Source organism: Trichogramma pretiosum, unplaced genomic scaffold (assembly GCF_000599845.2).
Source record: "Trichogramma pretiosum strain Unisexual culture from Peru unplaced genomic scaffold, Tpre_2.0 scaffold41, whole genome shotgun sequence".
Lineage (NCBI taxonomy): Eukaryota > Metazoa > Arthropoda > Insecta > Hymenoptera > Trichogrammatidae > Trichogramma > Trichogramma pretiosum.
Window position 1 is genome coordinate 455598 of NW_019640824.1, and position 27948 is coordinate 483545.

The 27948-nt window shown below is 44.1% G+C and overlaps 1 protein-coding gene across 1 annotated transcript; it reads right to left on the minus strand.

The window, feature by feature from the left end:
• On the minus strand, positions 1–27204 carry LOC106656640 (rhythmically expressed gene 5 protein). Its single transcript, XM_014377707.2, has 4 exons — positions 26686–27204; positions 20048–20219; positions 16889–17056; positions 1–2530 (listed from the first exon to the last, which is right to left on the minus strand). The coding sequence occupies exons 1-4, from the start codon at positions 26821–26823 to the stop codon at positions 2082–2084; spliced, it is 927 nt and encodes a 308-aa protein (XP_014233193.1). The 5' UTR covers positions 26824–27204; the 3' UTR covers positions 1–2081.
• Between the last annotated feature and the right edge of the window lie 744 nt (positions 27205–27948).

Below are 27948 nucleotides of genomic sequence, written 5' to 3' on the forward strand. Positions count from 1 at the left end.
TTCGTATTTGTTTTTGTATCTTTTATTTTATTTTTTTTTTTTCATTTTTTCATTATTATAAATCGCATCGGGCGATTCGGGCGATCGGCTTATAAATAATAATAATAATAATAAATTAGCGTTGCGCATCGACACGATGAGCAATAAAGCGAATGATTTAAAACTACTAATAATCTTATTATTTATCAATAAAGCAAAAATGAAGAAGGTCGCGATGTAACAATCGATGATGATATTTACAAAATAATATTATTGTGGTTTTTTTTTCCTTTTGTTTTTTTGTTTTCGCAATTGCTACAAACGATATATTAGCTAGTAATACGATCGGCATGAAATGTTAATGACATCATCAACCGCGGACAATCGAACATCAATTCACATCCAACTTACACACACGCTCACACGCATACACTTAGACACTATATGAACGTACAGCAATAGCAAATGAGTCAATCATCGCGTTCGCATATATGCACAATGAAGTGGTAAAAATAAAATAGGAAAAAAAAATAAAAAATAAAATTACACTAGAAGCGCCTCGCAAGCTTTTAGAGTGCGACGAATACACACACACACACGGACTTGCCTCTCTCGCGCACTGCAACAATCATCTAAGCACTTAGCCAGAGTGCGCGAATCATTCGTTGGATTACACTGTACGTTCACGTTTTTCTTCGCTGCCGTGTTCTTTGCAATTTGCGTGCGAAAAATCAGTTGCAGCTTACAGGAAGAAAAAAAAAAGCTAGTCGGGTTTTTCAGAGCTCTACTCGCATTGACGGTGCAAATATATAGTACAGTAACGATATATATAGAAGTTCGACTCTATTGATACATATAGCTATACGCACCCACTCGCGAATAGCTTCGAGCTAGTGGTAAAAAATAAAAAAAAATTCATAGACTCGTGTCCGGAATGCGTTTCGATAGTTTCGGTACGCACACATACACACACATACGCAGTTATAGAGTTAAGTGTATGCGTGCACGCTCTCGTTCTGCGAGCGAGACGTCCCGTTGCTGGCCCGCGAGCGAGCGAAAGAGAAGAACGAAAACCCGTAAAGTGCCCCAGTAAAATCGGGAAATCGATAAATTCACGTGTGTGTATGTATCGGGCACTCTCGGGCGCGCGCGTGGAAACAATGGACTCTCGCAAACACACACACACACACACACACACGCACACAGACAGAACGAGCACATATTTCGCACTTAATTAACGAGGAAGAAAAAATGATGAAAAAAAAAATTCAGGTTCGCGAGAGCGGCGGCTGCTATATTTTATACTTGATCTTGAAAATCGCAAAACAACACAATGAGTCATTACGCGAGAACGGCGCGTCCAAAACCTCAGCGCCGGCAGCGATATACACACAATGTATTTAAGCGATATCGCCGTCGAGGATCGTTGACTCGGGGGGCACTTGTAATAAACGAAATATTTCATACTTGTATAATACGCGAACGCTACTTGGCGCGGCCGTACTTAAAAAAAAAAAAAAACATGCTGCACACGCGTCGACATAGGAGGCCTCTTGTTAGCCTGTGTGTGTGGAGCTCAATACATACATTCATACATGCTATGCAGGCACACTTCACACGTGAGCTTCTGTGCTTCAGGAAGCGAATATTTGCCATTATACAATGATAAATCTTAATACGCATATGTGCTAGCAGTTCTCGGCACTCGAGAGAGCGACGAGAGAAACAATACGATAATAAAATGAAGGAGTAAATGGCCGTGAAATATTTACAACGTCGATTCCCTATTACGCTATTTACACACTCAAAAAAGTTTCATACCAAATATACAACAGCAGGTCCTTAAGATTATTTACCTTTGATAACTTTGTACAATTATTAACGTCTCGAGGAAGAAAACAAAACGAGACTGTGCGCCGTACGTATGTAATATGTCGTTACATGATTTGTTTCTTCTTTTTTTTTCGTTTGACGAGAAAAAAAAAAGCAACGACAACAACAATATTCAGTCTTTGACAATTGGCACGCGCCTCGCGTCAATCGTTCGTATTTATATACACACACGCACGCGCACATGTAATTTATTTCGATCGTCGTTCGATCTAGTAAATCGACTGGTAATAAATCGGCCTGATGACTCGGGCGACCGCCGGGTGATAGTAAACGTAGCTGCCTCTCCGGCTCATCGGCACGACGGCGATGAAGCGGCTGCTCTTCTTAACAGGTGGCTGTCTGATCAGTGGCATCGCGGGTGGCATCATCTCGCGCGCCGGACTCTTGATCTCGTTGTAGGCCTCGAGCTCGTGGAAGGCCGGCCTCGCATCGGCGCGCAGATCCTCGATGTCCTCGTCTCTGGGGCTCGTGGGATGCGACGACGACGAAACAACGGAAGGAGACGACGAGGATGAGGATCTGTCCTCGGGCACGGGACTGCCGTCGGGCAGGACGCGCACGGCCCAGGGTCCGTCCGACAGGTAGGTGCTCGGCGGGCTAGCGTAATCGGCGTTGAACGAGGACTCCTCGGCGGCCAAGTGATTGCTGTCACCGAAAGCTGTTGACAATACAAAAAAAACAAACTGGTAAGCCGATGTGTGTATATAATAATAATAATGATAATGTAAAGAGGTGAAGCAACAAAAAAAAAGTCGAAGAAAGTTAGACCGCGTGCTGATTTATCGCGGTACGCTGTGTGCTGCGAACGAGTTTTGAAATCGAGCGCTTCGTCGTCGTCAACGTAGTACGCGCGCGCGTGCGTAAATTACTAAAGTAGATCCCCCCTGAGCCCCTGATGGTGTGTATAAGGAAGAAAGCGATTAGTGGGATCATTTGTCACCAAGTATAGTGTGCCCCGTGTATGTGCTGTGTGTGGCGATGTGTTTTAGCCGTCGTCGTGAGATCGCGCACACAGGCCATATAACGCACAGGTAGTGGCGGCGGCGGCGGTGGAGATTAAGCCGAGGCTAATTAAAGCGAATAATGCGCGCAAGAAGCTAATTAATCAATTTGAGTGAAAGAGCAGTAGCAGCACACGCGTAGCTCGAGTACGCGTAACAATATATAAATCGGTTTCTTCCGACATAGCGAAAGAGTCTCGCTATTTCGTGCGAGCTTTTTCTCGCTGATAGGCAGACATTTCTGCGTATAGCGCGTCGTATTATTGTGTGTACAGCGATATTGGGCCGCGAGAGAATCGAGAGTGATATACTCTTGAATACTCGGAGATGTGTAGAAAACGTCGTCGAGTTTTGACATATATTTAAGAAGACGGCGAGTAAAGGCAGTATAGAAGGAAGACGAAATCATACTGTGTACTCGAGACGTACATATGTATGCTTTTGTCGCAGCGACAAAACTATTATTACACGTTACTCGCTGAGATTTCAAGTGAATTTCGAGAGAGAGTGAGAGGAGGTCGCTCATGTACCCGAATAATCTCTTTCTCTCCTTTCACACGTACGCACAATTGCGCGTTTGGTACGTACGGACGCATGAAAAGGAAAACGATTAGTAGGAGCAATGATTCCTTTTTAACGCCGGGCAAAGAAAAAACACGAACCCTTCGCTGTATAAAAGGAAGAAAGGAAGAAAAAAAAAATCTGACGCTTATAACGTCGCGTAATCGATCTTCGACCGGGGGCTCCGCATTATATATACGCTAAAACGGGACCTGTGCCCCGTACTTTTAACGCACAAGGCGACTTGTCACACGCGCCCCGTTTATTACGATCCATCAACGCGCTCGATCGCTCGTCACTTTTATATATATACACGACGAGGCCCCAGATGTTTTTTGGGGCGAGATGAATGGAGCTGTGCCGTTGACGAGTGGTCGATCGGTCGATCGATCTCTATCCCCGACACAACTGCCATGCCAGCTAGCTTGCAATATTATATAGGTTTCCGCGCGAGGACGTAGGTATACACGCGTGTGTGTGGCAAGAGTAGTTTTTTTTTTTTTTTTTAACTCGATGTATATTACGTGCGTTCCTCGAATAGTTGCGGGTTGCAGCGTGCAGGGACACGAGCAAAAGAATCAACTGGTCGTGTACTACTATACTATTACTACTACTACTACCCTTGCATGCACATGTTCACAAATAAACGTGGCTTTTATGTTTCAGAGACTGGCTTAAACGCTACATAAGCTACACATGCAGCTATTTTCTTATAAACCTCTTTGTGAGCGACGATATTACGCGAGCTGCGCAAATCGATGAGAATCGATCGTCAGTTAGAGAGGAGGGTAGCTATACGTTGAACAACGACGACAACACACACATTCTCGAGCTCCGTTGGAGCATAAAAGCCCCGCGAGATTTACGCGCGCGCGCAGATATTGTGTCGTAGTAAACATACATACGAGTGCAGCAGCAGCAGCAGCAGCCGATACATTATAGAGAGATGCAATTTAGGGGATCGTTTACGGAGTACCGCGCGCGCGATGACGTGTATACTGTTTGTATTTTACGTGTATAGGTGCGAGAAGTAATGTCTGTATTACGGGTATCGATGGAGCAGTATATAGGTGTCATCTCCGCGGGCTGCCGCGAGTTTATTGTCCCTGCGTAAACACACACTAGTTCCTCTCTCTCTTTCTTCGCGTTATATACTTGGATCTTCGGATACGTAGTACGTATTTCATCGCTTGCGTAACGTAGCACTGTTATACTCTGCTAAATAGCCTACTTATTTATTCGCGCGGGTAAGTGATCGGTTTATTGCTCCGAGAATATCGCATGAACTCATGCGCTGTTGTTTGTTTGGATTGTTGTTTTTTTTCCTTTTTTTCTTTCTCCGTAATATGCTCTGGTATGCGGGGCTCCGAATTTTTATTCTCTCTGGCTTTTTTATATATTTATTTACTTATTTTTTTGCTCTCTTATCTCTCACGATTTTTGATTTAAATTCGATTTATGATCGAATCGAGGCGATAAACGTCGATGTAAGCGGTTTTGACACATTTATACATAGGTGTCGATGAGCGCGCGCTCGTGGGTCAATTAAAATTTTTTATTATCGTATTTTTGTGGGTATAATAAGTGGACGACTTTTGTATACTGAAATTTTTAGCACAAAGAGTATATACGCGTACTCATCGACTCGGGATATACGTCTCGCATCACTAGCTCAAAAAAGCTCGCAAAGGGACGAGCTTATAAAGGACAGAGAGGAGAAGAAGCGATATTAGGCTCGCTACAAAGTATCATATATAGATCTTCGTGGCGGTCTTTCGGGGAGGGCTTTAAAATAAATTGACCGCGAGGGCGTACTCTCGACTATACACGCGCCTTTGTGCTCGGCTGCTTATATATACCGGACTTCGAACTTTGCCAACGATGACGACAAAATAATCGACGACAATGAACTCCCCCCCGTACTGTAAGCCGCCTCCGCTGCTTATACTGCGCGCTTATCATAACGACGACGAGCTCCATAAGGCAGCGACAACAGCAGCAGCAGCAGCAACAACAACAGCAGCAACGTCGATGCGGCAAAAAGAAAGAAATAATAGGGGATAAAAAGGCAAAAAAAAAAGATGAACAAGTAAAGGAGAAAAATAAGGCGACTATAAGGCTCGTCTCTCGATGTATAAAAGGCTATTGAGCTCGCGGATGGTTTGCGATACAGCACGCGCACACATACACACGCTGAGGCCTCTCTCAATGTGTGTGCATGTTTATATTTGTATACAAGGCAGAGGGAGGCAGTTTGCGCAAAATCTCGATGAGTCCATACAGTAGACTATAATATATAAGCCAAAGTTGCTGCTGCTGCTACTGCAATCGACGATACGATATATCTATATAAGCGCGCGCGGAGAAAATGTGAAAGCTGTTCACGCGCGCGCACTCGGCCCATTCTTCGTTCCCAGAAGAGCCGCTGCTGCTGCTGCAGCTACTACATACTATGCTGCTATATACTAGCTCGCGAAAAAGAAAACAGAAAAGTGACCCCGATCCGCGGAAATGCTCTCGATCTGCTCGATGGCTCGAAGGAAAAGCCGTCGTCGTCGTCGTCGTCGTCACGGGAGAGGAAAGAGGAAAAATTGTCCTCTCTTGTACGCGCGCTGACGTGTGTGTTTGTGCGCGTGTGTGCATAGGTGCTCACGACGACGACGACGACGACGACTCTCTCACGTGAGTGTGTGTGCGGGAGGTGCATGACTGCACGTACTACGATATATATATATTTTTTGCTACACTTTATCTCGATGTTGTGTATAGGATACAAGACACGTATGATCTGAAAAGTCGCGCGCGGGGGGCGCGGTGGCGGCACACGAGCACCGCCGCCGATTGTACCGAGCGAAGCCGATCTTACACGTTGCATATATAGATATATATACACAGATATTGTGTATTTGCTGCGCACGGCCACGGAGCGGAAGCAGCGAATGCACTTATAACATCGCCGGAGCCGATACCGATCTTTCTCTCGCTCGCTCGTCGATCTCTTGCAACTCGTTTTTCTATATATTTCTTTTTTTTATTATCGTGCGCGTTGGTGGCTGCTGTTACTACTACTGCTGCTGCTGCTGCTGCTGCTGCTGTACTCATATAGACGTGCACAGTTCTCGATATATAAGTATATTTCTATCTTCCAGCAGTGCAATTTTATTTGGGCTTTCCTCGAGTTTTTGATTTTTATATAAGTGCACTGCGCGTTTCTTAGTACATATAGATAGAGAACCCATGCTGCATATTCCGACTCCATACCTGCATGCGCTTGATACGGATCTCATATATATTCGCGCAAAAGACTCGCGCATCGTGGAAAAATGAAAAGAGGCTTTTTATTATACATATAGGTATATCTCTCTTTCTTTTTCTGCTGCCGCTGCTGCTGCTACCACCGAGTTGTGTTATTCGATATTTGAATATATATTTCGAGTGACGTGCGCCTTAAAGGGCGGTTGCGAAGCTCGAAAAAAGGAATTTTAATGGCGATGAGAGATAGAGAGATATAGCATGAGTACGTGCATCTCGGGAATCTCTGCTCGCGGAGCGCGCGTCGTTTTCTTTAAACTTTGTCTCCTGGCCCCGCTGCAGCGTGCCCTTCAATTCCTTTTTTATTCTCTATTTCTTGATTTAAACTGCATTTTGCTGCGGCGTTATTTTATGAATAGAGCCGTGGATACGTAAAATTGAAAAATTAAATTTCAATTCGGCCTTCTCTTTTTTCCATCTTTTCATTCGTACTGATTTTAATTTCGTCTTTTTTTTCGGTTTTATGCTTTTATTTATCTTAAAACGTATTTATGTTTAGTTATATTTCGTTTAATAGGAAATAGTTAGATTGAGTTGAGTTTCATTATCTACTTTACACATGCTGCGATAATATTTCAATCGGTATCTAATGGATTTGTTTAATAAAGTTACTAATAATTTTTATAAACATAAATCTTCGGTAACCTCGAAGTCAATAGATGATAACAATTTTAATAATAATTAAAATTTTAAAACTAATTAAAATTTTTACAATAAATTAATTTGAGTTGGCGTTTTTTACGAATTTGAATTGCGCGGGTACTTGCGGGTCTGATTTTTTAGAGCACCAAAGTTAAGTGAATGACGCAGCCTAATTACAGCGTGTCTCTCCCAATACTTTCCAGATGCTCGTAGTCAAACGACGTGTACACTCGCAGCTGCTTCATTAGAAAGTCTATCGCCGGCGTGTCGTCTACACGTACATGTGGCCTCTGCTACGCTGTGTTTTCATGGTTATATAGCTCGCACACGTGTTTTTTAATCTCTGTGTAAATAGTATTAGTTCAAATAAAAAAAGGCATCGAACGCAGCAAGTGACTTTTGTGACATAAATTTAAACAATATCTCAGATTATATCAGTGACTGTGTTGGTGTTTGAGTGCGCAGAACAATGAGTGTCTCCAACGTCGAAGCCGCGGCAAGTTTTGATAGCCAAGAAAAATTAAACAGGTTGAAGATCTTACGAAAAAATCTCGATTTCAAGATCGAACAAGAGCGACGAAGATTCATTCTTGAAATTTATCCTTTGATTAACAATTGGAAGGAACAACTACCAAATCTTTTGGACATTTTCCGAAAGAAAGAAATTGAGTGGCTTCTCTTGGATTGCATTAATTATTGTGGCGATCGTGACGATTGTCAAGCAGAACGACTTATTGACTTCCTCATCAGCACCGGCTTCAAAGACGAGCCCGTAATTCCTGAAGGCCTCAGGAAACGCCTGTTTCATCCAATACTTTTTCATTGCACTACACCACTGCATCACGTGGCGAGGCGTTATCTCAAGAACCATAGCCTACTTTCTATAAAGATGACCGAGGTTATTTCTAAAGTTTTCGAAGTGTACGATCGATTTGATGTGAATTACACGGACGAGTACGGCTTGATGCATTTTCACGTCGCCTGTATGTGCGGCGATGTGAGCATCGCCGAACGATTTCTCGAACTCGGCCAGGATCCCAATATGATCTGTCGAGAAACAGGTGATTCGCCCTTGATCTTGGCTGTGTCCAGTGGCAACAAAGACTTGATCGAGCTGCTGCTGCGAAAGGGCGCGAATTGGAATCTAGCCAATAACGACGGCATGACAGCTTTGCACGCCATTTGCGCGGGTGACTGGGACAATAGCGAATTGATCAAGGTATTTATCGAAATTTGCAAAGAGAACGCAAAGAAAGATCAGCTAGTGCAAGTCGATGCCGAGAACAGTATTGGTCAGACACCGCTACATATAGCTCTGTTGCGTGGCTACAGAAATTCCTTCGAGTGTTTGCTGAGACATGGTGCCAATCCAAATGCACCGAATCAAGATGGTATGACGCCTCTGCATATCATTTGTCAGGGTGACCGCGACGATTGCAACTTTGCAGAGATGTTGTTTGATTTTAGCGACGACCAATATGAGATACAAGTCAATGCCAAGAACAATCTAGGTCAGACACCATTGCATCTAGCACTGTCTCGTCGCCATAGAAACTTGATTGAATTTTTGCTGAAAAATTGTGCCCATTCGAACGTGGCCAGCGGCTTTGGATTGTTTCCTTTGCATATAATTTGCCAGAGTTCGAGCGACGATGACTTGCTGGAGCTTTTCTTCAAAATCAACGACGAGATTCAGCAAAATGTTATCGTCGACGTCTGTTCCAATTTTGGCAGCACACCGTTGCACATGGCCGTGTCAAACAAAAACAAGAAGATGATCAGAACGCTGCTGTCGAGAGGCGCCAATCCGAATGTTACGGACGTTCAAAGGATACCTCCGTTGATGATCGTGTGCAAGGCCGACCGCGACTATTATGCCTTGGCGAAGACGTTGCTCGACCACAGCAAGGAGCCGCTGCAAGTCAATCATCAAGATAAGTCGGGCAACACACCGCTGCACGTGGCCGTGTCCCGAGGACGCAAAAACTTGGCGCAATTGCTGCTGAGAAACGGCGCGAATCCAAATGTAGCCAACGCGAGAGGAGCAACACCTCTGCACCTGGCTTGTCAGGGCGACAGCGACGACTACAACTTGGCCAAGATGCTGCTCGATCTGTGCGACGATCGGCACAAGCCGCTACAAGTCGACGCTCGAGACAAGTTCCGTAAGACACCGTTGAACTTGGCTACGACGCACGACCACCGTAACTTGGTCCTGTGCTTGCTGAGGAAGGGCGCGAATCCAAATTTAGCCGACGAGGATGGATCGACTGTTCTGCACTATATTTGCAAGAGCTCCAAGGATGCTGATTTGGTGGAGAAATTCCTCGAGGTCGTCGACGAGCGTAAACTGTCGTGGCAAGTCAATGCGCGAGAAAAAGGGGGTAATACACCTTTGCACTTTGCCCTGCCCCGAGGACACAGAGGCTTGATCGAATGGCTGCTGCGAAATGGCGCCAATCCCAATTTTATCAACGACGAAGGAGTGACTGTTTTGCAAGTTATTTGCAAAGAAATCGAAGCAGGTAAACTCACTGATAAAGGCTTGATAGGATTGTTCTTCGATCAAACGGTGCAAAACAATGGCCAGGATAAGTCGGCTCTGAGGCAAGAATACAAGACGATAGATCCGAATACAGCCTACAGCGCAAAATTGACTCCTCTGCACATCTTGTCTAAGTTTGCCAAAAACCATTCATTGCTGGATATATTTTTCAAGCTCATGGACGAGCATCGTCAAAAAGTGCAGATAAACGCTCAGGACAAATTCGACGTCACACCATTGCACTTGGCATTGCACTTGGACTCTGTCACAAGCGAGACGGTGGAATTGCTGCTGCGAAGAGGCGCCAATCCGAACGCGACCAACGTAGATGGATTGACTCCTCTGCATGTCGTTTGCGTCAGAAAAGCCATGAAGAATAACGATAAAACAATCGTGGAGTCGTTCTTCAAGATCAATGGTGAGCTTGGGCAGGAGGTACAAATCGACGTCCAAGACAAGAAAATGCGAACACCACTGCTACTGGCTGTGGCGAATTTCAAGCCCGATGTGGTCGACGTCCTCCTGGATCGTGGCGCTGATCTGTCCAACTTCGTTTTTCCAGCCGAGGATTATCTCTGCAAGAGATTCGAATCGCTTCAACGACCCAACGCGCTGTCGCTGGCATCCGGTGCTCTGGCCGCGGTGGAGCTCTTGGAGGGCAAAGGATACGAGCTGAAGCTTCGCGACGCCATGAAGATAATGAATCTGTTCGCCAAGCACGAATTGTTTGTGAGCTCGGAGGATCTCCAAGAGTGCCTGCACGAGGACGAGAAGTTCGTGAAGATATCGAAGAAGCTAACGATACGCCCGGGCATGTCGCTCCACGACCTGGCCAAATTACCAGCCGGAAAGGAGGGAAAACTACCCTGCACCTACTTGGAGCTCTACAGGTTCTGGCGCTCGGGCGATCACTTCTTGTTAAGGGAGAGAGTCGCGCCCCTGTGCGAGATTACGGCGAGAAGGTTTTTCCGTCGATGGGCACAGAATTGTTTACCGGAATCGTTCATCGACGAATCGTTGATGAACGCAGATTTGTGGCATGTTTGCTCGGTGGCGCTAAAAGCTAAAAGCTCTTCAAGCGCTAAGTCAAGTAAAAGTAGCCCAAGTAACTCAAGGAAAAGCTCGCCATCGTCATGAGCATGTTTGCTATATTTTTTGTAATGTCTAGTGTTAATTTTAGACATTTTTTATGTCGTTTAAATAAATAAATTAAAAAATGAATTCATTGTGTTTTAATTTTATTTCAGCCTCTTTAATGTATAGTCCAGGCCCCAGCTTCGCAATGGTCAAAAAAATTTTTTTAGTCGAGTTTTTTACACATTCCCATGTAAAATTGCCCGCTGAATCCGAATTTGCATGTTGCCAGGCCCAAAAACGTGCCCAAAATTGTTTAAACAAATTTTTTTAAACAAATGGTCAAAATTTAGGTTTTTGGCCTGGCAGTACATTTTTTAAGTTAATTGGATCATTTTAAAGAGAAAAGGTCTCTTGACATTTTTCTCTAAAGTTGATAGATTTCGAGTTATTCAACATTTTATGGTGCAAAAAACTCGAAAATGTCCAACTTCGACATTGAAAAAATATGTGAAAAACGTAAAATTTTGATGTTGCCATAGCGTTTTCTTACACTTCAAACATCCCTTTATAAAGTCCCGAAGCGTTTTAGACGATAAAATTGATGAAAATTTCAAGCGCAAGTTGCGGGAGCAATGCGTATGGCTAACCTTACCGTCAAACTCGCTGATTTAAAAGTTGATAACAAACAGGTTTTCAACAATTTTATCGTCTAAAACGCTTCGGGACTTTATAAAGGGATGTTTGAAGTGTAAGAAAACGCTATGGCAACATCAAAATTTTACGTTTTTCACATATTTTTTCAATGTCGAAGTTGGACATTTTCGAGTTTTTTGCACCATAAAATGTTGAATAACTCGAAATCTATCAACTTTAGAGAAAAATGTCAAGAGACCTTTTCTCTTTAAAATGATCCAATTAACTTAAAAAATGTACTGCCAGGTCAAAAAACATAAATTTTGACCATTTGTTTAAAAAAATTTGTTTAAACAATTTTGGGCACGTTTTTGGGCCTGGCAACATGCAAATTCGGATTCAGCGGGCAATTTTACATGGGAATGTGTAAAAAACTCGACTAAAAAAATTTTTTTGACCATTGCGAAGCTGGGGCCTGGACTAGTAAGTTAAAATTCAAATGTAAGCTAATCCAGCTAGTAAAAATTTGATTGTATTTTTAATTGCTAAATTGAAAAATAAACAATATCGCATCCAACAGATGTTTTCAAAAGTTACTTAAAAATCCGTGAGATTCAAATTTGTTTCGAAGTAATAAATTTTTATTAAACAACTTTTTTTCTTTTCTCTCTGATTAAAGTGAAATTAAATTATTATTGCTACTCAACATAGTGTTAAAAAAAAATGGAAAAAAAAAATTAAAATTTTTACAATAAAGAAATTGAAATCTGCGTTTTTACGAATTTGAATTTTGTAGATATTGCTTACAGAGCTATTTTTGAAAGTACACCGCGCAGGCCCGATCCAAGTCATAGACAAAAATAGTTCTATTGAAATCTCTTTTTTTTCTGGCAGTGCTGCGCATGTGTAGGTGACGTTAAACGACACGTATCTCGCGGCTACTAATTTCACTTCGTTGACCTCGTGTGTTTCGAGTGTGTGTTTTTTTCTTTCCCTCTTATTGAAGTTTGCAAGTGCGGTGTGTTATTGTAGTGCAGCAACGAGTGATCTTTATAAATAAATCATGAAAAAAATAAAAATAAAAAGTGCCTTAAATTTTCGACGAATTTGTTCGTGCGTGCGTGCACAGAACGACGCGTCCACGCCCGACGACGAACCCGATAACAGTGCCGATAACCAAGAAATAGTCGACAGATTAGAAAGATTGAAAAGATTACGAGAAAATGTCGACTGGACGATCGAGGCGCAGCGATTCGAATTTCTACGTCGAGTCGACTCTATTATTAGCAACTGGGAGGGCGAACTTCCCAATTTTCACAATCTTTTTCACTGGAAAGTAATGGATCGTCTTCTCTCGGATGCCATAGATTATGGTGACGATAAAAACGATCCTCGAGGAGAACGATTCATCGATTTCGTAATAAGTAGCGGCTACAAAGACGAGCAGCGCACAGGTGACAAAGACGACAAGCCACCTGTGGTTCGCAGCACACCGGTACATCACGCATCTCGACTCAATGCCGATGGCAAGCTTTATCGAACAATTAACAGAGAGATCATACTTAAATTATTTAAAATATACGACAGATTCGATACGAATTTCGCTGACGACGACGGCCTCACGCATTTTCACGTGGCCTGCAAGTACGGCTGCGTCGAGGTCGTCGCGAAATTCCTCGAGCTCGGTCGCCACCATGTCGATTGCCGGACGCGAGCCACAGGCAGCTCGCCGTTGCATATGGCTTACAGCAATCCCAACAAGGAAGTGGCAGAGATGCTGCTCCGCCACGGGGCCGACCCCAACGCAGCCGATAAGCAGGGATTCACAGTTGTGCACTATTCGTGCTACCCTAACGTTTGCGTTCCGACGAAGATGCTGCTCGAGCTCAGCCAGGAAAAATACAAGCCGCTGCGAGTCGACGTTCGAGACAACTCGAGAGGTTGGTCACCGCTGCACTTGGCCGTGATGTTCGTCAACGGAGACTCGTTCGAATTACTACTGAGAAACGGTGCGGATCCGAACGCGGCCGACGAGACAGGAACGACTCCCTTGCACCAAATTTGCAGGCGCGACAACGAAGATTGCAAACTGGCTGAGATGCTGTTCGAGCTCAGCGACGAAAAATATAAACCGATACGGATCGATGCCCAGGACGATGAGGGGGACACACCCTTACTTTTGGCTATGCGTTACAAGTACAGAAAGTTGGCTGCATTACTGCTGAGAAAAGGCGCGAATGCAAATTTAGCCGACGAGGACGGAGACACAGCTTTGCACATCGTTTGTTATGGCAAGCGCGACGATTACGAAGCGGCGAAGATGTTGTTCGATCTTAGCAACGAGCCGCTGCAAGTCGATGCTCGGGATGAGACGGGATGGACTCCGTTGCATTGGGCCGCGCGTCGCGGACACAAAAACTTGCTTCGATTGCTGCTGAAAATGGGCGCCAATCCGACTTTAGCCACCGCGAGAAGAGCAACTCCTCTGCACCTGGTTTGTCAGGGCAACAGCGACGATTACAACTTGGCCAAGATGCTGTTCGATCTGTGCGACGATCGGTACAAGCCGCTGCTGCAAGTCGACGCTCGAGACTCACAGGACAACACGCCGTTGCTTACAGCTGCGTGTCGCGGCCACAAAAACCTGGTTCAGTTGCTGCTGCGGAAGGGCGCGAATCCGAACATAGCCAATAGCAATACGTACACTCCACTGAGCTGGGCTTGCCATAGAAACGATCGCGAGGTGGCGGAGATGCTGTTCGAGCTGAGCGACGAGCGATACAAGCCGCTGCGAGTCAACGACAAGAGCAAGCACGGTTACGCACCGCTGCATCAACGGCTGCTCACGATCGAGTACGCCGCTTCGGACTTCGTGCTCGAGTTGTTGCTGCGAAATGGCGCGGATCCCAATCTACCCGACGACAGCGAATCCACGCCTTTGCACATAATTTGCAAAAGTGCAAACAAATTGGTCGACGACGACGGTTTGGTAAAGCTATTTTTCAAGATATGCAGAGAGATGCATCTCACGGTGCGAGTCGACGCCCGGGATCAGTCGGGTCGCACGCCGCTTTATCACGCTCTGAAGCAAAATTTCAAGAAGATAGCCGCTGCACTGCTGAGAAACGGCTCGGATCCGAATGCAGTCGATAAGCAGGGATCGACTCTTCTGCATACGTTGTGCATCGAATTGACTTTCCATAAAATATTGAACAGATTCTTCGAGGTCATGGACGGAGTCAATCAGACTGTGCAAATAAACGCCCGGGACAGGTTGGAGGGTAACGCGCCGTTGCACATAATTGCAGCGAAAAACATGCGTGACGACGCGAAGGAAGCGACCGAATTTCTGCTGAGACGAGGCGCCGATCCCAACTTAGCCAACAAAGATGGCACGACCCCCTTGCACGTTATCTGTCAGAGAAGAGACTACGATGGCTTGGCCAAGTTATTTTTCGAGGTCAACGACGACTTGCGGCAGACGGTGCAGGTCGACGTCAAGGATAAGTCGGGCCGGACACCGCTGCTACTGGCTGTGACGCATGTATTGGCGGATGTGGTGGATGTACTCCTGAATCGAGGCGCCGATCTTTCCAACTTCGTTTTTCCGAGCAACAAAGATTTTCGACCAAATTTCGTAAACAATAATAAAAAGAAACTGCGTCTGATGTCGGGCGCTCTGGCGATCGTCGAGCGCCTCGAGCAGGCAGGATACAAACTGAACGGCAGCGACGCGTCAACGATTCGGCACTTATTCCAAAAGAACAAATGCTTGGACGAGCCCACGGTTATGGAAAATAATTGGTACGACAAGGAGGGTTTCGCGTGGATAGCGAAAAAGCTAATGATACGTCCGGGCCTGACGCTCTACGACCTGGTCCGGTTATCGCCCAGAGAGATGGGAAAACTACCCTGCACCTACATGGAGTTGTATCGATTCTGGCGCACGGAAAATTCGTGGAAGCCACCCGAGGCTTGCGTTGAACATTTTTGCGAGATAATGTGGAAAGATTTTTCGCGGAAGCGGTTGGTGAAAGCACCATCGTAATGTCGATCTATTTGCATGTATTTTTTTTTGCAATGACTGTTGTTCCACAACATTCAAATAAATAAGTCAAAAAAATTTGTTGTGTTTTAATTTTATTTTTTTTTTAATGTAAATAGAAACGGTGAGCAAATCAAGCAAGTAAAATTGTGAGTATTGCTAACTGCCAGAGAAAAAAATGAATAGCAAAATGTTCAACGTTCAATTAGAGGGGGCACGTCTAAAAAATTATCGACACAAGATTAAATGCCGAATTACTCAACAATCCACGATTTCGAGTTCACTGCATTACATAAAGAGCTGCTCGGAAGAGGTCTGGTGCTTCGCTGGTCAGGTACACATACACAGCATCCACGCAGTTTTTGTTTTGCAATTGAATTTTGAGAAACTTTTTCCGCGTATCCATCATATAAACTTCGCGAGCTACTTATGTCAGAATAAAAAATTAAAAATCAAAATAAAAAATGAACCTCCAGGCCTGGCGCAACGATTCTGAGTTTTTTTTCTTACCATACGTATTATACAGCACGCACGAAATCGAGCGCAAAAACTCGAGGTAGATCCACTGCGCGAGAGTCCCTTCTTGAAAATCCAAGCGCGCGTAAAATTAGAGAGAAAGCTCTCTCGCGCGGATCCGCGAAATCACGCAGCGAGGAGCTTCGTTCGCTCGCGCAGCTCGCGGATTAAATCTCCTGTCTGTGTATTTATATTATGTATGTACGAAAACGTCGACGAGATCGATAAGCGAGCTCGCGAATATATAATGATACGTAAGGCTTCTCTATATATACGTATACAAAACATCATTCTTTACACGCACATTGTATAGTATACATAGTTTTTGCGGGAAATTTCACCGACGCTCGCTCGCGCGCGCGAGATATGGCGAGGGATTTATATGCATGCTGTATATAGGTACGTATATGAAAATCGCTCTCGCTTTCGTTTATGTATACTCATGCTGCTGCTGCTGCTGATGCTGATGCTACGCTACGCGAGGATGCTCTTTAAGCCGTGTGCATTTTATATATTGTATATAGTGGAAAATAATATATACTCCAACGCGGGGCTGCACACGAGACGACGACGACGACGAGGATATATATCGAGAGGATACGTTTGGCATGTAAATTAATCTCTCGTAAACGCCTTGGGAAGGATGAAAAAAAAAAAGAAAAGATAAAAGGTACGTGCTCTTACCTAGTGGATCTTCCAGATAGTCGTTGGATTGGATGGGCTGCTGATGGTATTGCTGTTGCTGGCCCGGTCTGTTGGCCGAGAGATGATCTTTGTTATCGTTGTTGTTGTTGTTGTTATTCTTGGGGCTGGCGATGACGTCTTCGCTGGCGCCGATCAGCTCGCGCCAAACTGCAAGACGCAACAAAAAAGCGAAAAAAGATTTAATGAAAATTCGATTATATATATACGCCTTCTCGTGCGGTTTAAAGATATGCGCGTTTACGATATACGCCAGCGTGCTGCACATATTATACGCTATAGAGAGAGAGAGAGAAACGTAATTGAGGAAATTTAACGCGTGTTTGCCGCGGCGCATCCGCGGAGAAATGAAAATTTCTCCTCGCGCGAGTCCGTGTGTCCACGTATGAGTGCGTTTAACATGGTGTGTATACGCTATCGTATTTTTATAAACATATAGCCAATTGCGCGGCAATGTAGATTGTACGAGTGCTTATCATTATGCGTCATTATAAAAACTTATCATTATATTCTCTGTTGTTATTGTCATTCAATGGACGCCAGTGCCGCAGGCGCGTGTCCGATCTATTTTGATGCATGACTTTTTATTTACGCAAATTGTTATAAGCTCGCGCGCGCATTTTTCCTCGCGTTCGAATTGCTTTCGCGTACACACATACGCACGTCGTCGCGATTCCGATTGAAAACTGCCGCAGCTATTTATCTCTTCCAGAAATGACGAATGATCACAACAACAACAACAACAACAACAAAAAAAGAACAACACGAAATAAATTCTCGCATACTATGCTACTTACATAGAGCGGCGCGCGTGGCTAGAGCGAATGCACATCACGCACGTGTCTGTCGGGCGCATAATTAACTTTTTATGTTATATACGCGCGCGTTTCGTATGACGTATTATACCTCTTATAAAAAGCTTTTGGAATATTTGACTTTATATGGCACAGAGTCGGCGGCGTCCACGCGGGTCGGACGCAACGGATCGGATATGAAAATTGCGACGCGCGCATTCGCGTACACACGAAATATATTATAAAACGAGCGACGAAAAAAAGTCATTAGCGTATACATACAAATATACACGCGTACTATACGAATGACGAAAATATTTCAGCACGCGTCGATTGCCGCGTAAACGTATAATACGGTAATTGATTCAACGCGCGCGAGCGTGAGCTTATAAACTTCCGATTATAAAATTTCGAGTGTATACGTGCCTTTATTATATCGCCTGCGATCTTTCATCGAAAAAAAAAGTAGAAGCGAACTTAATCCGTCAATGATTTCACAAATCGTGTCGTATGTCGTATATATACTTATGAGCGAATTCGCACGAAAATACCCGATACGCGCGTAATTTTTCGTTTCCAGAAAATGAATCTCTCGAAACACACACAGGAGGAAAGAGAGAGAGAGAAAAGAAAGAGGGAAAAAAATCTCAGTCACGGCGCGCACGTGTGATTTCTCCAATTAAGGATTAATCGCGCAGCAGCAGCAGCAGCTACGGCAGCCACACGGTTACGGCGTAGACGAACCGCGAGAAGAATTTCCAATAATCGCGCCGTACAATAATCAGGCGAATATATGGGCTATTCCACAACAGGTGTTGCAAGCCCAAAAAATGAAGTTGAAAGTAACCATTTACTCTTCAAGAACACAATGAAAAATGAAAATCCTGAAGGGCACAGCCCCCTAGGTCCAACCCTTATGAATCTACAGGGGCTCAAAGTTGGATTTTCATGGTATGAGGATATTCTGCTTCTTACTCTGCTTTTCTGGGGGGACATAAGAAAAAATTTTTAAACCATGTTTTTTCATGTAAAATTTGATGTAGAATTCAAATCTGTACTCAGATGAGACATTAATAACCTCAAAACCCCTTGAAATAGAAAGTATGGTGTAATAGGACATAAATGTCAAAAAAAAAATATGTTCGTATACCTCAAATCAGCCCATATTGTAATATGTTCATCGATACACCAAAATACAACTTCTGATAAAGTTTGGTAACTGAGTCTCTATTACAGACAATTTGATAGCTTGCGAAAGGCCAAAAAACATGGAAAATGAGGAAAAAACCATGTTTTTTGGGCTTTCAAAAGCTACATAATGATCTGTAATGGAGACTCAGTTACCAAACTTTATCAGAAGTTGTATTTTGGTGTATCGATGAACATATTACAATATGGGCTGATTTGAGGTATACAAACATATTTTTTTTTTGACATTTATGTCCTATTACACCATACTTTCTATTTCAAGGGGTTTTGAGGTTATTAATGTCTCATCTGAGTACAGATTTGAATTCTACATCAAATTTTACATGAAAAAACATGGTTTAAAAATTTTTTCTTATGTCCCCCCAGAAAAGCAGAGTAAGAAGCAGAATATCCTCATACTATGAAAATCCAACTTTCAGCCCCTGTAGATCCATAAGGGTTGGACCTAGGGGGCTGTGCCCTTCAGGATTTTCATTTTTCATTGTGTTCTTGAAGAGTAAATGGTTACTTTCAACTTCATTTTTTGGGCCTGCAACACCTGTTGTGGAATAGCCCATATATATATGGTATATGGTAGCGGTTATAACGCGGCGGGAAATATGCAGCGCAGTGCAGTGCAGCACACACACACGTTATAGACTATGTACGTATACACACACACTGTAACGTGCGGGTTAATCTCTGTAATTTCAAGTGAAATCCCCGCTTGGCCAAACGAAAGGAGAAATGCGCGTGTGTAGTATATATCCTTGCGTTTAGCATATCAGCTTCATTTATTGCACGCGATCGTGCGTAGATATATATGTGCGCGTACGCATACACATCTAACACATTGTATCGAACCGTGAATAGAAAATTATAATAATTAATCTAATAAATCAGAAAAATGTGCAGCTCCGCGTTTGTACCGTAAATACGCGTAATAATAACGCGTATATTTTTATACATTTTTCTCTCTCTCTTAAATTACCCTCGACGACCATGAGATCGCTCTTGCGCGCGTGTGCGTCACACTATCGTATTATAATGTAATGTGTATACAAATGAGAGAGGAGCATAAACGAGTATTTAAACTGCACATCCCGCAATGGAAATTTCTTCCTCTCGATCAATGTAATAAGTGGTGTGCACTACTCACTGATTTTCTTGGCGCCACGCTGGAAGGGATCCATCTCGTCGAGACGATCGTCCTCGAGATTGGCCAGATATCTCAGGCCGGTCAACAGCAGGCTCTTGCTGCAGTCGGGCTTGAACGACTCGTCGCAGAATCTGACCACCTCCTGGCTGAAGACGCGGTAGAGATGATTCATCTGCCGGGGGGAGAGAAAATCGAAACAAAGGACGATTAATCGTTGAGAAGCGATATCAGTATATTGTAATGTATATTTTCAGAAGATGACAATCGGCGTGACATTGCTTAAAAAGGTGTATGCGAGTGCGTACATTATTGTCATTAATATCGCGAACGAGTATCATACGGATAATATACAGATGATGGGAATTATCCCGCGCGAGCGATGCGTGTCTATTGTATTATATCGTTACGAGCTCGATGCGCATACGGAGTCGGCGTCTTATTGTTTCGCAAGTATCGCGCAAACTACGATACGCAGCACTGGTACGCGAGTAGTGGTACAGGTACTCGCTGTACGATCGCGTACACGCGTATGCAAATGCACGAAAAACGCCATACACACATATACAGCAGGAACGCATGTCGTGCATATATTTGTACAGCGAGTGTGTATACCGTATACAGCACACGTATAAGGTTTAGGAAGAACACGTTTGGCATTGAGATTCACATCTGTATAATACTACTACTGCTACTCGTCCGCCTCGTGTGCTGTTGTTGTTGTTGTTACTGCTGCTCGACGAGAGCAAGAGAGGCCAATGCATTAATTCGGTATAGCTCGCGCGAGTTTCGCACGCGCCTCGATAAGTTCATTCGCTCGCGCGTGTATATCAGATTTATTGCAATGAAACGTTATTTGCTAGATCGCAGTTTACATTCGTGAAATCGTTATTTCATAGCCCTGGGAGAGATGCTCGAAATGACTAATGTCCAAATTACCAAAAAATAATTATTTCAAACGGTTAAAATAAATTTACATCGATTGATTTTTTTTTTTGCGATTTTCCTGATATAATTATGTTACAAATATTAACTGCAATTTGAATGACTAATAAATGAGAATAAAAAAAAATGTAGACTAGTTTTTAAACACGCCTTTACCGCTAGATGGCGAGTATCTCAAAACCTATAAATCTGCTAGTGGCTAAATCGAAATAATTGTATATAAGTATAAGCACGAGTAAAAATTCACACAATAACCACCCAAATATATCAGTTCTTCACGTCCAAGAAACGTTTCTTTGGTCAAAAGTTACTCATGAGGTATGAAGCATTGCTATTAGATAGGTAGAATAAAATAAATTCAACCCGAGCTCGATCCTCAATTACGAATTAATCTTTCCGAAAACGACGAGCGTAACTATTCTTCTGTAAAAACGATCGAGTGTGATGAAAGTGTGGCATTTTTTTAAAGTTCGCACGTGGTCGTGCGATCGAGTAAACAAACATCAGGTCATCCTTCATAGTACAAGTGCGCGCCGGGCAATCGATCGAAATCAATATAAAAAAAAAAAAAATAATAAAAGAAGAAGACGAGAGAAAGAGCAAAAGAATCCGAAGAACTCGAAATCGGGAGGTCAAGGGGGCAAATTATTATGTGCGTTATACAGTAAATGATATAATGATGAACGCCTCGAGCGAGTAAACATCTTGGCTCGTTTTAAAACAAACAAAATACCGCGCGCACGAGTACTCGTATTATACAGTCGCGCGTGTTTTTGAACACGCGCGCGCGCGCACGATCAATTCGGGCTTTTTTTATTTTATTTATTTTCGTATACTTTTATTACTTTGTTTTTCGTAAGCGAGCTCGCGAATCGAGTGTCAAGCTCCTCTCTCTCAACGTCGCGCGTGCTTTTTTATACAATAATGTATACGATATATACATTACACTTGATTCGACGTCCACGTGCGCGCGTGTATATACAGCGGGATTCGCGTAATATTACTCCAGGGCTTGCGGGATTTGTAGGTCACGTGAGTTCGTCGTCGTCGTCGTCGTCGTCCGTTGGTATACAGGCACATACACAAGAGATCGCGACGTATATGGCATATTTAATGTACTCTATATACAGGCGCGCGCCGCGTCCGTGTGTACTTGAACGTACGTGCGCGCACTTGCACAATACGCTCTGTATTATAGATATATTTATAAATCGTCGCTGCAGCTCACGTATTATACGCGCGGTAGTAGGTATAAATATAGTCGCGTTGAAAAGACGAAGAAGAAGAAGAGGTCGAGAAATGAGATCTATGTGAGCGCGTGCGGGAGCGTCAATTTGAATGGGACACGTCTCGCTCTTTCTCTCTCGCTACCTTGCAAGCGAGTTGCTTATAGCTGCCTGCCTGCCTGCCGCTGAATTTCCAAATCCCACAAGCGCGAATATGCGCGTGCATACGGATTTCCGGCATGTATGCCAAGTACTACTGCTACTACTACGACGGTATGGTATGCGAGAGCGAGAGAAATATCACCGAGCCTGCAGAATAAAAAGAGAGAGAGAGAGAGAGATCAAGTTTGAGCTGCGCGGCGTACGTATGTACGTAGCATCGAACGCAGGGGAGCGCCGTTTTTTCGGGCGAAGCTGGTATATGCATAATCGTATACCCTTTTTTTGCGCGTGCAAGCTCGCTGCGCTCGAGCTTTTATTCGTCGTGTGTACGCGCATTACAGTACAGAGAGGCGTACGTATACGTATATGATGATGTATGTCGGAGCGTTTCAACGGGCGCGCGATATCTCGAGGCAAAAACAATATATACACATTGCGCCTAGATGCAGCAGGGAGGAGGAGTCGAGAGGCGCCGATATATGGCGAAGCTTCGCGTACATAAAATCACGTAAGTTTTCGCGATTTCTCGATTGAAATTCTTTGCCTAGCGCACACACGTACGAGCGCACGTAAGTACACGCAAAAAAACAATTACGAGCTTGCGCGAGAGTTAGAGGGCGTTCGAAGCGGTGCTGCGCTGACGAGTCGTACAATGATGTACAAGCTTCATTACCGCGGGGTTGCTGTTGCACAAAGAAACTCGATTTGTGAAAAAAAAAATTCGGCGAATAATTATTCGATCAACGAGTATGAATCGATTGTGTAAAAAAATATTATACGGGCACTCGAGATTGATTGAGAGATCCGTATTATAAGTATGTAATGAGAATAAATATATTAATATATAAATATGGTGCAGGAAACTTGATCAGCTTGGCTAATCGCGCGGGCGCCTCGTATAAATACATTTAACAGCGAACAACAAAAGATATCGAAGCTTATGGAAGCAAAAAAAAAGAACAAAAAAACAAATCGTTGTATATAATTGATGATAAATGTTCTCTCGAATTGAGAGATGATCGACTGTAAGGACTTGACAGGCAACGATGTATATCGCTCAAAAACTATTATCCCGATCGCGCTTAAATACATTATACACTGTATTATATTATTTAGGTACCACGGCAAATAAAATTCATTCTCTGGTGTATGCGGGCGCGGGCGGGCAAGGTCGCACGCGTATACAACGCTCGAAATGGGTCAGAGATGGTCCGATCGACTCCGCAGGAGTGGGATACTCGATGTACCTAGTTACTACATTATGTACCCACGTGCTGGTAGAGGTATGTACATGGGAGAATACACCATGTATAACATCGAATTTTATCTAGATTTATTTAATAGCTCCTCGTCCGAAGTGTATGTATATAGAGTCACAACGTCGCTCGACGTCGGATATATGTATAGAGGGAGAGTCCGTCCGTAAGGACTCTCGAATTGTTCAATCGTGGAGCGGCAAGTCAAACCGATCGACGTTTATCTTTCGTCTACATACGTGTAGCACGTGTATATACACACACACTCGTGCACATTATATGATTATCTATGTATACTTGACTTAAAAAGGAGCGTACACTCGTCGCTACTCGTCCACGTAACAACGCGGGAGACGAGAGGAAAAAAGTCGTCGTCGTCGACGGATGACCTGACATTACGTATAGTACAGCAGTCGAGGCAGTACTGGGAGCACAAATCCTACGTAGGTATGTACCAACCCGTCGATATTTCGCATTTGACAGCCGGTGCCGTAACGTACGTGTGTGCGTAAGGCTTTTTATACTTATTTTGTATCGGTTGCACGTGCTCGCACACGAGTCCGTATATCCACGCGAGTGACAATACCAACTCTCCGCCTACGCCTACACACTAGCTCGTTATACATCTTGAATGCAAACATCATCCAATAAATACACATATAGTACACACACGTGTACACAGAGCAGAGAGAAAGCGGGTACGTATATAGGTATATGTGCGCGGACAAACAAGTGCTAACTATTCAAACTCCGCATGAACTGCAGCAGCAGCCGTCTCCTGCTCAGTGGAACGCAATTAGCGCTTAAAGTTAAAGTGGCGCGCGAGTGAACGCGCGCGCGCGCATATATACGCGACTGCGATGCGTGAAAATTTTTTTCTCTCCACCCACGCGCTCCTTTCTTTCTTTCTCTTCTTTTCTCTCGTCTCGTCTCGTGCGTCAATATGCGCGTGCTATACTACTATACTAGGCTGCTGCTGTCATGTGTGCTTTCGAAACTTTGGAACGCGCGCGGCGTGTGAAAATGTACGTATTGCGCGTGCTATACCCAAATATAGGTATATATAGCGTTGTACTCGCCGAGACGAAAAAACGTGCGTAACTTATGCCTATACGCATACAAAAACGAGTAAGAGCCGAAGCGAAGATGGGTTACACGCATTTAATTTCGCGAATAATACATTTATGTATATACCTCCGCAAGGTATATCGAAAGTCGAAAGCGCATTTGCGCGCGAGTGTGCGGTGCAGTGCGCAGTCGTGCGAAAATCGACAACTACTTAAGCGGCGTCGCTGGCGGGTATAGCAGAGAGAGAGAGAGAGAGAGAGACAGACGAGATGGATGGGAAATGTATGCCAGAATTTAATCGACGCACAGTACCCGGTGCACTCTCTGCCCAGGCGCCCCCGCGCCCCCGCACTTTCCGAGCCAAGCGCGCTGCGGTTAATGGACTTTAATGATGTTTGCCTCGAATTCCTATATAAACCTGTGTGAGTGTGTGTGCGCGCAAAGCTGCTGCACCACTCGATTTACGCACGCTCGCGCACGTGCATAAAGGCCGTGTGTGTGTGTGTGTGTGTGTGTGTGTGTGTGCAGTCCGAGGCCTAGCCCGAAAGCGCAGCAGCGCACGGTATAATTTTAAACTCGCGCGTATCCTACGTACGAGGACTAATGGCGCGCCCAATCGATATTGATTGGGTTTATATGCCGAGTGTATAAAACGGGAGCTGAGCTTTTTCTAGCTCCATTTCTTGTGCACATTATATATATGCAACATTATAATCGCGGATGATATAAAAACGCGCGAGAGTCTGACGCAGGAGGCGCACGAGAGGGCCGGAATATTATCGACGCCACGAGCTTTTGTTACGCGGTTTTTCATAATACGTATATGCCGCACCGAGCATCCATAGTGCTATGGAAAAAGCTGCAAGACGTATACCCACTACATACCATTAGACGTGCCCTCGAGGCCTGGACTCATGCTCACGCGCAATCCTAGAGAATTTTGGGCTTTTGTTCGAATACCCACTTCGTATTCTTCTCTTTTGTCGCGATATTTAATTTTATTTATACGTAGCAAAATCGTGAATTTCATAATTCGAGCTTACGGGTGTATATAAACACGAGCAATACGTAAAAGCTTATTAATAGAAACAGATCGAAACCGGCGAGCGCATGAATGGCTAATCGGATATTTATACATAAGAGCTCGAGCTGCATCGAGATATTAAATGCACGACGATGATGTTCAAATTCGAAGCTCCCCCCTGTCCTATATGTAAGCTCGTCGCGAATTGTGTGTGTGACATTTATTTGCGAGCGCACTCAAATATCCGATAGATCGGCGGCGCGCTGCAGTCTAGCCGTAATGCGCGTGATTGACTTTACATCAAACGAGTGTGTGTCTGTGTTTCTGTTTGTGCTATAGTAGTGCATACACTCGATCGATTATTAGTTCCCAAATGCGGGGATGACTTGGTTTTGCACCGAGCTTATGGACGTTATTCAAAATTGATAGAGAGAGAGAGAATTGGACACAAATTTTGCAAACTGTACGAATACGTGTAGCAGGGTCTCTTTATCGCGTTAAAACTCGAGAGCGTATACATTATTATAGAGAGAGAGCTGCACACACTACGACGGCTTGATTGGCTATAAGCGATATTTGGGGACGATAAAACAAAGCCGCGCACGAGTGTGTGGTATACATAGTTCATCATCGCATTTAATCGAATGTGATTTTCGAAAATTTACCCCTTAACGCTTAGTGCACTCAGTCGCTCGAATTCAGTCCGATATCAAATGTATGTATGCGCGATAAACGAAATTTCGGAATATGCATATGTACAACCGATCGAACTCGAGAATCGGATATTAAGCCGCGCGCACACCTCGTATAGAACTAATCGCGCGCCCGTTCACTTTACTGCCAACTGCGACGATATTACACCGGTTATAACTTATACAATCTACTACGTAGTAAAAAAAAACAAGAAGGCAAGAGTGCAGCAGCGCGTCGTGCTTTACAATGCCCAGCGAGTAAGCTCACCTTTTCGTCCCTCGTGAGGAACTCCCACATGGGAATGGAGGAAGCGGTGGCACGTGTCGCGCAGAAGCTAACGAGCAGCGTCGCCGCCAGCAAAAAGCTCGACCTTCTGCTGCTGCTGCTACAACCCTTGATGGCCATCGTGCTGCTGCTGTGTTCTCTTCTTCCTCTTCTTCTTACTTCCGATTGGTATCAAAATTGAAACTGGGTGATCGTATATACGTATATATTTCTTGCGCGTCTTCACTTTAAACGTGGGGAGGGGGACAAATATATATATCTATAACGAGAAAATCACTCAAGTGTCGTCGTCGATGCTGCAGCTGCAAAACCTCTGCAGCGAAGATTCTCCCGATACTCGGTATGTAGGGCACACTATCGGAGGGAGACACTCGTGTTACGTTGTTTTTCTTTTCGTTAATATAACGAAGTAGCAAAACGAAGCGTTAATGTTTCTTTTTTTTTTAAAGTATAAATATGTATACGAGGCTATTGCGTTGGCTCGCGAGTTAACACTGAGAGGCGAAGCACGCGAATCGTTGCTTTTATGCACGGTCCCGGTTTTATATGTGGAATAAACGACGACAAGAGAGAGAGAGAATCTCCGGTCTCCCCCTCTCCACCCACTTCCTACCACGAGCATGTATATAATGTTCGCGGCCCCGTGCGTAGAGTCTCTCTCTCTCTCTTTCTCTGTCTACCAGTCTAGTATAGTGTCGGGCCCCCTCTGCTCTTCTTTTTTTCTGCGCTATTTTTCATTTATGCGTCTTTTTTTTGTCATTATACAGCCAAATAATCCCTGACGTAGGATGATAGTGGCGGCCGATCGGCCCGCCGCGAATTGACGCAGATGCGCCGCCGATCTTTCGCCTTGTGTCGCGCGAATCTCATGTGTATGTCATGGTTTTTACGTATACGCGCGACTTTTTTGTCTGCGCCGAGGCGGCCTCCGATCGTAGACGACGACGACGATCGTAAAATGTCAATGGTTTTCCCGACTTTGGCATTCCGCACGTACACACACATAACACAAACTATGCGAACGACTTTTTGATAGATTCCTCAGCTGCGCGCACGCGATCTATATCGGGGCAAAAAATTCGATACACCAAAATTTATATATTAAAAATATAATAATCGATCTCCTGCGATGTTGTTACTACACGTACGATATTATATATTTCGTATTAACGCGAGTGGCTCGAGCCACGAGGATTATAATGAGCTGTCGAAGAAAAATGTGAGTGCACACACGCTGTATTTTAA

Bases quoted from the DNA above. Each gene is read 5' to 3' on its own strand.
- LOC106656640 (XM_014377707.2), bottom strand. From the start codon at position 26,823: ATGGCCATCAAGGGTTGTAGCAGCAGCAGCAGAAGGTCGAGCTTTTTG. The intron at 20,220-26,685 runs GTGAGCTTACTC...TCCCCCCGGCAG, and splicing joins TCCTCACGAGGGACGAAAAG to ATGAATCATCTCTACCGCGT. The intron at 2,531-16,888 runs GTAAGAGCACGT...TATTGTCAACAG, and splicing joins CTATCTGGAAGATCCACTAG to CTTTCGGTGACAGCAATCAC.